This window comes from Dromiciops gliroides, chromosome 2 (genome assembly GCF_019393635.1).
Source record: "Dromiciops gliroides isolate mDroGli1 chromosome 2, mDroGli1.pri, whole genome shotgun sequence".
In the NCBI taxonomy this organism is placed as follows: Eukaryota; Metazoa; Chordata; class Mammalia; order Microbiotheria; family Microbiotheriidae; genus Dromiciops; species Dromiciops gliroides.
In genome coordinates, this window is record NC_057862.1 from 636,807,350 (window position 1) to 636,819,641 (window position 12,292).

General features: G+C 47.8%; 1 protein-coding gene across 6 annotated transcripts in view; it reads left to right on the forward strand.

The window, feature by feature from the left end:
• Window positions 1–9,116: 9,116 nt before the first annotated feature.
• CBFB (core-binding factor subunit beta) overlaps window positions 9,117–12,292 on the forward strand; it is a 101,053-nt gene continuing 97,877 nt past the window's right edge. For all 6 annotated transcript variants that reach the window (XM_043984668.1, XM_043984665.1, XM_043984664.1 and 3 more), the window contains exons 1-2: window positions 9,117–9,510; window positions 9,772–9,858. In XM_043984668.1, coding sequence (XP_043840603.1) covers window positions 9,433–9,510; window positions 9,772–9,858 — 165 coding nt within the window. In that variant the 5' untranslated portion in view covers window positions 9,117–9,432. The remainder of the gene's footprint in view (window positions 9,511–9,771; window positions 9,859–12,292) is intronic.

Sequence of the window (12,292 nt, forward strand, 5' to 3'; positions counted from 1 at the left end):
GAGATGGGAGGTGGGGGGAAGGGAGTCCAAGTTTCCTAAGAAGAAGAGGCAAGGATAAAGGCTGGAGCTGAGATGCCCAAATCTGGAGCCACAATCTTGGAGATGGCCAAGAAGCAAGTGAAGGCCTAACCATACAATAAAAGCAAAGGGACTTAATAAAACAGAGTAATAGTCAGTAACCTGGTTTAAATCAGATATTAAGAGGGGGGTGGCTACGTGGCACAGTGGTAAAGCACCGACACTGGATTCAGGAGTACCTGAGTTCAAATCCGACCTCAGACACTTGACACTTACTAGCTGTGTGACCCTGGGCAAGTCACTTAACCCCCACTGCCCCGCAAAAAAAAAAAAAAAAGAAGGAAATCAAATATTAAGGTCTTCCCAGGCTCGTTCCTAAGTGACCACTTATAGTCCCTCCAAAACGGATCCCCTTCATGAATACTCACCTCATTTCCAATTGACTCTTTAGTCTGTCCAATACAACAGAGAGGGATAAATCAACCACTCACAGTAAGCAGGTGTTTCTCAAGGCTCTGGTTCCTGCTAATTTACTCAACCACTCCTCAGCTGAGTGCCTGACTCTCCCTCTGACCTCCATTTGGCTTTTCACTTCTACCTCAGACATCAACTAGCTGTGTGACCCTGAGCAAGTCACCTAACCCCAATTGCCTGAAAATATCCAGGGCTATCTTCAGTCGTTCTGATGTATATCTCTCCACTGGTCCCAGATGGCTCTGGGGGAGAGAGTGAGGTTGGTGACTTTGGATAGCCCTCCCTCATTTATATCCAATTCACTACAAGTCATGACATCACCCGGATGTTATGGTCTTCTTCAAGAACAAACGACAAACAACTATTATTATCATTTGCTCCTGTGCTCCTTCTATTGTCACTCTACCCCCAGACTCTAGTCCCTCACACTCCTTGTCTAGTCTTCCTTTCTTCTGCCCCTGGCCTCTGGTCCATTTGCTCTTTACCTGGTTTCCCTACCCAGCCTTTCTCTGGGATCTTATTCCCTTGGCAAGATTTCCCTCATCCTTTTGAAAACCGGTGCATACGGAGCTGCTAATTCACAAACAGGCCTTTGGAGGAAGTGGCTCCTCAAAGCAAACATAATGCCCGTCCCCTGAGCCCACCTAACCTCACATGGCCATTCTAAGAAGGTACTTTGTAAACCTGAAAACATTATAGAAATGTGAGCTATTAGGAGTATTACAACCGCCAAAGTCCGGCATCATATGCTGGAAGTATACAGAGAAGTGGAAAACATCTGCTCCCTAAAGAAATGATTGCCCCATTGGCCCTATGGGAACGTCTCTTCCTCTGCCCTCCTAGAACATTTTATTTCCATTTCCTTTATTGTACTTAACATGCATTGCCTGGTTTTATAGTACTTTTCCAACTGTCCTACCTGCTCTTACAGGCTGTATGCTCCTTGTGGAAATATTTCTTACTTATCCTTCCATTCATGTCTCTTACTTTTCCTTGCCTTCATGGTCCTTGACAATTGGGCTCCAACCCTACCTATCAGTCTTCCTCCACATCACTCCCCTTCATGCCTTCTACATTAGAGCCAAACAACTACTTCTTGTTCTCCAAACATGATTCTCTCTCTCTTTCTCTCTCCCCCTATCTCTATCACTGTCTCCATCTGTCTCTCCCCTCTCTCCCCCATGCCTCTTTATCTCTCTATCTTTCCCCTCCCCCTATCTCTCAGTCTATCTCTGTATCTCTTTCCCTGTCTCAGTCTCTGTCTCTCCCTCTCCAAACTATAATGCAAACTATCTGCCTGCGGGACACACACTTCAACCTCATCCTCACCTCTTAGTATTGTTATCTTAATTCAATACTCATCTTGGGTGCCAAAACCTCCACAAACACTTTTGCTGGCCTGGATGCAATAGAAGGTATACAATGTGGAAAAACACGCTAATCAGTCATTACTGAAATTGCACAAAGTTGGTGACTGACCAAAATGGCGCCCACTTCTGTGACTTCCTTGAGTTCATGCAAGTTTATCCACTTCACAAATGAATAGGTAAAACAGGTCACAGGTAAAAATCCACCCCAGAATTGGATGATCAAGTAACTGTCACCAGGGAAATAGGTGGTGGGGGTCCGTAGGTATTCCTCTGTAAAGAACTACACTCCTGGGGCAGCTAGGTGGCGCAGTGAATAGGATAGATGAGGTGTCCACCTGACAATGGAAAGTTCCTTTTTGGGGGGGGAGCTTGGATGAAGGGTGGGGTCCTGACTTCTGGAGTTATCTCTGTCCCCAGGCACCACCCCAGGTAGTAGCCACACCTAATTGACTTTCCTGCTATAGAATTTTCTCTCAGGTGTGTTAGTCCTGATATCTAGTTGGCCAGTTTGAACTTTAATAGTCCCTCTATTCCTCGATATGTCCTATACCCCATGTCATAGCCAACCTTGGTAGAAATGGGGATTCTCTGATTCTGGCATGGTGGAATAGATTTTTGATGAATGCATTCTTGAGAGCAATGATAAAGAGAGCAGTACCTCAGGGGCAGCTAGGTGGCACCATAGAGCACCGGCCCTGGAGTGGAGAGAACCCGAGTTCAATCCTCACCTCAGACACTTACTATCTGTGTGATGCTAGGTGAATCATTTAACCCCAATTACCTCAAAAGAGAGAGACATGGGGCAGCTAGGTGTTTCAGTGGCTAGAGCACCAGCCCTGGAGTTAGGAGGACCTGAGTTCAAATCTGACCTCAGACATTTGACACTTACTAGCTGTGTGACCCTGGGCAAGTCACTTAACCCCAATTGCCCCCCCCAAAGAAAATAAAAAAGAGAGACAGGGAAGAGAACCTCATTTTAGCTTCCCCCACAATTGTGAACTATGGGCATGACTCCTCATTGCTAAGGATTTAGAAGAGAGTGAGAGAAAAGGAAAAAAAGGCAGAATTTAATTATCTTTTTCAAGGTCTTTAGCTGAGTATGAGAGGAACAATAAAGGAAGACAGCTGGGGGGATGGCAAAATCAAGTGAAGGGTTGTTTTTAAGGATGAGGGAGAGACAGTGAGCATGTCTGTAAGGCAGCAGGGAGGAAGCCAGGAGATGGGAAGACTAAAGATTACAAGGAGAGTGGGTAGGACAGTGGCATCAATCTGCTGGAGACGAGAGGGTATGGGATGGAGTTTACAGGTAGAAGCCTTGGCAAGCAGATGGGTATCATCTTCATCAGAGACTGGGGTAATGGTAGAGATGGTGGGAGATCAGATCAGAGGGATGTCACATGAGAAGAAAGAGGCCTATGATCTGGGTTCAAATTCCAGTTCTATCTACTACCCATGTAATGAGGTAGCTAGGTGGTACAATGAATAGAATGCTGGGCCTGGATTAAAGAAGACTCAAGTTAAAAATCCTCAGACAATTACTAACTGTGTGACTCTGGGCAAGTCACTTAACCTCTGTCTGCCTCATGGTTGTTGTGTGGATAAAATGAGACGTTTGTAAAGCATTTTGTAAGCTTTAAGGCACTCTCTAAATGCCAGCTCCTATTATTAGTGGTAGTAAAGTCACTTCCCTTTACTGAGCCTAATTTCCGCATTGTAGAGAAGATGATCTTAAAAGTCTCTTCCAACTAAAAGGTAGATGATTCTACAAGTAGATATTTCCTATACATTTAGAAGGTTCTGTAGAAGTAAAGTATATAAACACTGCTGTATAGAGCCTTAAAGGACCCTGAGAGTGCTTAGGAAATATTCCTAGTTGCACTTGGAGCTCCGGGTTTAGCTATTCCACATATCTTTTTCCCCCCAGGGCAATGAGGGTTAAGTGACTTGCCCAGGGTCATACAGCTAGTAAGTGTCAAGTGTCTGATGCTGGATTTGAACTCAGATCCTCCTGAATCCAGGGCCGGTGCTCTATCCACTGTGCCACCTGGCTGCCCCCTATTCCACATATCTTGGTGAGTCTCTGAAGTCCTGTTCATTTTTTGGCGAGGGGGGGGGGGGGAGGGAAGGCAAGGAGTCTTGCAGAGGCTGCTTGGGCAGTAGCTTGGCCTCTTTCTCCTTCCAGTCTCTTCTCCTCTCCTTTCATGCTTGGCACCCACATCCTTTGGCTCCTTCTCCCATGACCATGTTCCCTCCCCCAACTCAGGTTCTGTTTCCCCAAATAAGCTTTCCCCCCCACTACATATATTCTCACTTCCTCTTTAGTCTCTTACTCCAATTCCTACTTCCTCTCTCATTCTTCTGCCTCCCCACCCTCCACCCTGAGCTCTCTGGCTGTTCACCTTGGGTCTTCAGTGGAAAAAAAACTGAAGTAGGCAAGAGAAACGTCACTTCATTAGCATTGTACTATTTTTCAGGCAGTGTGGAAGGATGCTGGACTTGATGTGGGGAAACCCGAGTTTGAATCCTGCACTTATTAGTTCTGTGAGGTTGAATGAGGAACTTTCCCTTTTTGCCTCAGTTTCCTCAGGTGTAAAATGGGAATAAAACTTGACTTCCCTTCCTCACAGGGTTTTTGTGGGGAAAGTACTTGAAAACCTGGGTTGTGTGGGATGTTCAAGGAGGACTAGCACCTCTGGGGTGAGGGCTTGCTGAGCCCTTTTCAGGGCTGCTCATCCTCCTCCAGTGTTTACCTGGCACTCAGTTCTCACATGTGGTTCCAAGAAGCTGTAGCCTGTGCAGCAGCCACACCCAGGTAAGACCATCTGGCAAAGGGCTAAACCAGGTTAAATCACATTGAAGTTAAGCCAAGTTAGCTGAATGGGGGGGGGGGTTGGTCTACTCAGAACATGTGAAGATGTCCCCTCTGGGATGGATGGGTCAGATGAGGACGCTTTGTTCCAAATGTCATGAAGGCATCTGAAGCAGGTAGAGTGCTTCGAACCTGGTCAGACAGCAAAGACACCAAGGTCATCTACCACCCCCTGGGCCATCACCAGTCATCCCGACTTTTGTCTTGCTCATGGACTTTGATGACTCAGGAAATGAGAATGAGGCTGACTAGTAACTCTGCCCAACTTAAATCCAATTCACTGAAAAGTAGACATCACCCTGTGATGTCAACGGTCCTCTTCAAAACCGAAGGACAAACAACTACCACCGCCACCTTATAACCTCAAAGTTGTAGAAATGTGAGTTATTCTCCAATGTTTACCTTCTGTCTCCCCAGTGAAACCATAAGTTCCCTTAAGGATTCAACTTGTGTATCTTGTGTAGCCCCTTCATTACCTAATACAATAAAGGACACCTACTTAACATGAAGTAAGTTCTTGTGAAGTGAGTAGAATAAAGGTGCGATTTGCCCCCTCTGCTCTTCAAAGGAGGCTGACTATAATAGTGGTGCTGCTGGTATTCCAACTTTAAATATTGTCAAATCTACCAATAGCCTGGTTTTGTGACCCTGAGTAAATCATTTCCTCTCTGAGTCAGTTTCATCAATAAACCGAATTGATTCCATGCTGTAACATCATGGCTGTAGTTCTAAGATTCCTCTCACCTCTGAAGTTCTATGTTCTAAGGTTCTCTCCACCTCAAATTCTATGTTCTAGGTTTTCTTTTCTTTTTTTTCTGGGGCAATGAGGGTCAAGTGACTTGCCCAGGGTCACACAGTTAGTAAGTATCAAGTGTCTGATGCTGAATTTGAACTCACGTCCTCCTGAATCCAGGGCCACTGCACCACCTAGCTATCCCTCTATGTTCCAGATTTTCTTCCAGACTTCACATTCTATGCCCCGGACATTTTATACTCCAACATTCCATGATTCTGTGATCTAAGAATATTCATTTTTTGTCACAGGGTGCATTTGAGTGAATATTAGTAAATGATACAGCACCCTGGCTTTCTATATCTTTTCTATATCTTCCATAACTTTTCTATATCTTCATTTCTTCCCCCCCACCACTTATCTCCCTATATCTGCTTGTTCTCTATTAATATCTGGTGCAGTTTCCTCTTTTAAGTCCAGAGTTTATCCCCTAACTCCTGACAAGCATTGGGACATCTGGGTGTGGAAGCCAGCCTCTGCCAACTAGATGCAAACCTAACCAATGAGAGTAGCAGGCTTGGTTGTGGACCAGACCTGGGATAAAGCTCAGCCTGTGCCTAAGCAGATAAGCAAACACCTCAGCTGAGGGCAAGGGTTGGCCAGAGCACTAAGTATAAGCGACTCCCAGAGAAGATCACAGCCAAGAACTGAAATTCTCTAGCCACTACACCAGCTGCCTCTCCTTCCCAGCCTTATCTCACATGATAGCCTACCACACTCTGTACTTCAGCCAAACTAATCTCTGACCCAACAGGCTGCAATCTCAGGCCTCCCTGCCTTTGCCAGTGTCATTCCCAATGCCTGAAATGACTGCCTTTGCCCCCTTCTGCTGAATTCCTACCTATCCTTTAATGCTCAATCCAAGTGACACCTCCTCCAGGAAGTCTTCCCCTATTCACCCTTATTGTTAAGTAGCGCCCCACCCCCCAAGTGGATTTTGTTTTGCTATGGTCTAGTTCACTTACCATAGGATAAGATTAATTATAACTATCCCTGTGCTGTATCTCCTTAATGTGCTGCATTATCTTTGAGGACAAACACACTATCAAACACATAAACTCTTAATTTCCCTCCAGCACACAATAGGATTGAGAGTAGACCTGTGATTTCATTGGTATAGAGAACTGCCAAGGAAACTCCTTCCACCAATGCAGGTCAGTTGGCCTTCTGTGCAATTTACAATCTTTTAAAGCAAAGTGCTTTTTTTTTTTTTTTGGTGGGACAATGAGGGTTAAGTGACTTGCCCAGGGTCACACAGTTAGTCAAGTATCAAGTATCTGAGGCTAGATTTGAACTCAGGTCCTCCTGAATCCAGGGCTGGTACTTTATTCACTTTGCCACCTAGCTGCCCCTAGAACAAAGCTTCTTAAACTGTGGGTCTGCAACCCGCTGTGTAACTGAATGTGGGGGTGGTGAAAAATTTAGCAATGGTAAAAGGTTATGTATACCTGCTCCGGTCTTGAGTGGAAAAAGTTTAAGAAGTCCTGGCTTAGACTATTAAGAGGTTAAGTTAGAGCACTAGCTATGGAGTCAGGAGGACCTGAGTTCAAATGTGACCTCAGAGGGGTGGCTAGGTGGTGCAATGGATAAAGCACCGGCCCTGGATTCAGGAGTACCTGAGTTCAAATCCGGCCTTAAGACACTTGACACTTACTAGCTGTGTGACCCTGGGCAAGTCACTTAACCCCCATTGCCCCACACACAAAAAAAATGTGACCTCAGACATTTACTAGCTAGCTGTGTGACCCTGGTCAAGTCACTTTACCCCCCCCCATTGCCTCCCCCCAAAACCCAACAACAAGAAGCAGAGGTTAAGTGACTTGCCCAGGGGTCACAGATTCATTATGTGTTCAGTCAAGGAGAGACTAGAACCTGGGACTTCCAAACTCCTAGCTCTGCATTCACTATACCACTGCTTTAAGTAAACTCTTCATTTCTACCAGCGCCTAGCACACAGCAAGAGCTTAATAGATGTTTGTTGAATGCTCAGCATCCCTGAAATCTTTTTTGAAAATGTTAATCTTGTATTTGGAGGGTGAGGAATAACAAATGGAGAGGCAGAAGGCTGCCCTGGTGTTCTAGAAATGTTCAAAAAACCTGGAAGAGTGAACTCACAAGGTCAAGAAGGCTCCATGTATACTCTGCCCTGTTCTGCATCTTGGGAGAAGTCCCTGCACTGATTCCATCCCGGATCCATGTAGCACCCCTCAGGGTTGCTGAACTGTAAAAGGATTGAATTGGATGTTCTATGGCAGACTTAAGGTGAGGAAGGGTCATGGAATTTAATTTCATTTGACAGATGGGGAAACTGAGACCCAGTAAGAGGAAGTAAATTTTCCTAGGTCACACAGCAAGTTAGTGGAAAAGTAGTGGTTGTTGTTCAGTGGTGTTCAACTCTTCCTGAACCCCCTTTTCTTATCAAAGATACTGGAGTGGTTTGCCATTTCCTTCTCCAGCTCGTTTTACAGATGAGGAAACTGAGGCAGTGAAATGACTTGCCCAGGGTCACACAGCCAGTAAATATCTGAGGCTGGATTTGAACGCAGGTCTTCCTGACTCCAGACCCAGCACTCTGTCCACTGAGCCATCTAGCTGCTGGACATTAACAACAGCTGACCTCAAAATGGGATGCGGTTCCCTATCGCTGGAGCTGTCCAAGTGGAGGCTGTAAGGTTACTTTTCGGAGGTGGTGTAAACGTGAATCATCTTTGTGTAGAAGTCAGCTATTGCCCTCGGAACTTCCTTCCAGCTAAAAGATAAGCCAGGCCTTCGGACACCACCCCCGCCCAAGTCTAGGACTCTAACCAATCCACAGCACTGCCCATGCATCCATTCCTTGGAGCTGTGCACCAGGAGGAACGAGGGGCATCTGCTCCCGACCCCCACACTGTTTAGGCCTCTGCCCACTCCCTTGAAGCTGGAGAGTAGCATCAGCTCTGTAGGCTCCTCGGGCCGTGAGGGGCCTTGCTTGGGTGGGCTGGAGGGCAGCCCTGGGACCAGGCACACGCTGCGGTAGCCCGTACCGGCAATAGGGGCGCATGCGTGGCGGCTGGAGCGTTATGAATGGTGACTTGTTTGCCAGGAGTTTAGAAGCAGGTGGGCAGGGCGGGGCGGGGTGGGGCGGGGCAAAGAGGAGACAGAGGCGGAGTCCGAGAGGGCAGGGCTGGGGAAGGCTGCGCATCAGCGCTCGAAAAGGTGGGCGAGATGGATCGGCTGGGGAGGGAAGAAAAGTGGGGATGGTCGGAGAGAGCGAGCACGCGCGGGGAGGGATAGGAAAGAAAAAGAGTGAGCCCTAGGGGAAGTGGGCGGGGCCTGCCTGCGAGGGTTGGGCCGAGGGAGGGAATGGGGCGTTGGGCAGCGCCTGAGAGGGAGGGAACGGGAGATGGGCGGAGCCTGAAGGGGCTAAAAGGGAGGAGAGGGTAGTAGGCGGGGTCTGAGAGGAAGCCAGAGGGGGCGGGGCCTGCGGGGGAGCCCAAGGAAGGGAGCGGGAGGGGGCGGGGCCTGCAGGGAGGAGGCGGAGCCGGCGCGCGGGCGCGGAGGGGCAAGGGGGGGAGGGGGGGAGGGAGGGAGGAAGTCACCGCGGCGGCGGCGGCCGAGGGGGCGGTGCGCGAGCTCAGTCAGTTCGAGGAGCGGGCAACGGCCACGGCGGCGGCTGCTGAGGCGTCCCACGGAGCCCTCCTCATCTCCATCTCCACGCGCGGGAGCCAGCGGGGCGCGCGAGAAACAAAGGGAAGCCCCAGAGCAGGGGCAGGGGCCGACCTCGGAGCGCCCGTGGCGGCCCGGGGCGCAGCGGGAGCCCGACTCCGTGCTCCAACCTCCGGCAGGCAGCCCGTCGGCGAGCGGGCGCCAGGCTCGTCCTCTCCGCTGCTCCGCCGCCGCCCCCGACGGGCCCGCCCCGGGCCGAGAAGATGCCGCGGGTCGTCCCGGACCAGAAGAGCAAGTTCGAGAACGAGGAGTTCTTCAGGAAGTTGAGCCGCGAGTGCGAGGTGAGCGGGCCGGGCTGGCGGCGGCTCCTGCGGGGCGCGGGGAGGAGAGGCCCGGAGGGGGGAAAGTTTGGGGCTCTTGTCAAAACTCGTGTCTGTCCTACTTCCTGCGCCGCGGCGGCGGGGTGGGGGGGGGCGCCAAACGATTGCCCACTCCCCCCACCCCCCGCGGCGCCCCGGCCCTGCCTCACCGCGCCCTCTTATCTGCCCGGGGCTCGCTCCCGGGATTTGACTTGTGATTTCTGGCCGCTCTGTCGCCCGCAGATTAAATACACCGGCTTCAGGGACCGGCCGCACGAGGAGAGGCAGGCGAGGTTCCAGAATGCCTGCCGAGACGGGCGCTCGGAAATCGTAAGTGTCTCGGAGTGCTGGACCACCTCCCCCTTGCTTCCTTCCTTCCTTCATCCCTCCCCTCCCTCCTCCTCCTCGCCTCTTCCCGCCATACTCCCGCAGACCCCCACGAAGGGGCACGGCGTTCGGCTTTTTACATTTCGGGTCTGGGACATTTCCCCTCCTCCTCCTTTATTACTTTTATATATAAATATATATATATATATATATATATATATATATACACACATACATATATACCTGTTGAACTTCACTTCCCTCCAGACTATTAGTGGAAAACGTAGTCCAACGCTTCGGCAACCCGGAACTGTGCGAAGCTGTGAAACCCGTCGTACTTCCTATTCAGATTTTGAAAATATGAAACCAGATACTGACGAGTTTGTGTTTTAACAAGGAGACGGTTTCCCTGTTGCCTCCGTGTTTGCGGCCGTGTTTCCTAGGCGCTGCCTAATAAACAACTTTGCCAGTGAATCCCTTTTTAAAGTGAGTAAAGGGTATTAGGAAGAACCGGAGCCAAGAAGCTGAACAAAGAATTGCTATTTTCAAGCTGTAGGGCAGGGTGTAATATTCGGGCAAGGGTCTGTGGATTTAAGAGGAAGGGACCCTTTTGTAATTCCCGTCTTGGGGAATACTTTGAAGGCATTTGGAGGACCGTTCCATTATCTATTCATAGGTTCATCCCATTAGCTGCTAAGGGAGGTAATAGTTCCTTTCTTAGAAGCTAGATTTGTTACCCAGCCTAGAACCTTTGGTGACTTGGGAGCTTTTTGTGGAAAGGTAATAGTGGATGTGGAAGAGAAGCCCTCACTTAGAACTGAAAAATTAATCTCTAATCCAAATGGCCTGTTTAATGAAGAAATCACTTCCATCCCCCAAAGAAGAAAGTTGATGTATGCCCTCGGTCTCTTTGTGCTGTAAACACGAAGGCAAGGACTGCTGAGCCTTGAAGAGATAGTATTAATAATTCGTATTTATATAGATTTTAAAGCGGTGGATCACAATCACCTTTCGAGATAGGACTTTAAAGATGTGAAAACTGAACCTTAGAAATAGGAAGTCACTTCACCCAATCACCTAGCTAGTTAAGTGGGTTTCAACTCAGGTTTCCTCCAAGGCCAGTGCTTTTTCTACTGTACTGCTCCGCCACGTCTGGCTTGGTGCTAAGAATTGTCACGGATAGATATTTTAAATCCACAGGTCTTTCCCTAACTTATCTCTACTGGAAGCCTTTAATCTCTTCCATCACCCCCTACACACACACACACACACACACACACACACACACACACACACACACACACACAGAGACTTTAATGTCTTACTTTTTTAGTTCGATTCATGAAAATAGAGTTAAGTGAAACAGCGTTAAAGGGGGGCAAGTCTATAGGAAGTGTTAAAAATGGTCTCAAGGCCAAATCATATTATTTATTATTGGGGGGAAAAGGGGAGTAGGATTTAGTGATGATCTCACTACATGCTACTGTAGCTGGGTTTAGGCCTCTCATTTGTTTTTTCTCCAGTTGTCCTGTTGAGGGTGCTAATGAGCAGTAATAGGGCTAAGTAGGTAGAGGGGAAGGGGGAAGCCTAAGACCTAGGCCCTAATGGGTTTTTTATTGTTGAGTCATAGAATCATACTCTCAAAGCTGGCAGGAAATTTAGAGAGCATGTAGTCCAACTCCTTCATTCTACAGATGCAAAAATTGAGGTCCAAAGAGGTGTGATGATTTACCCAAGGTCACACATAGGTGAGTTTTCATGCAGATCTCCTGATTCCTCTGCAAGTTCTTTCTGCCATACCATGTGATCTGTACACTTGTCTGGTATAGTTGCAACATTTAATGAGGGGAGGGACATAATTTTGTCTATTTCTTCACGTGTAAAGACAACATTGTACAAGTTGGATTAACATCAGAAGAGAATACTACAGAAATTACAAATGTGCCTTTTTAATTTCATGAAGAATTTATGAAGTTTTGCCATTTAAGATGAGGTCAAAAGGGAGAAATTTTGCAGTATATGGGTATGGTGGAGAAGGCAAATTAATGTTAAGGTGCAGAATTTTGGAAATGGATGGAATTATCAATTTTGTTTTGTCACTGACTTATTAGTCTCATGAAAAGAATCTTGTTTTACCTCACTGGAACCATAGTCTTTCCAGAATACTACGTAAATGAGATCTATTTATTACTTCCCATCCATAAAATGTGGAAAGGCCAACCCTCCCTATCTCATGGGATTGTTGTGTGAATAAAAGGAGCTAGTTGATGGAAAGCACTTTCAAAAATAAAAGCCCAGTAATAGGACTGAACTATGGTATAGTGGGAAAGCCCTGAAATCAGTCAAGAAACTTGTTCTAATCTTGTCTCACGCGCTGAGTGATTTTAATCAAGCTGCTTCTCTGGGCCTGTGAACTATAGCTTCTCTAAGTTCCCTT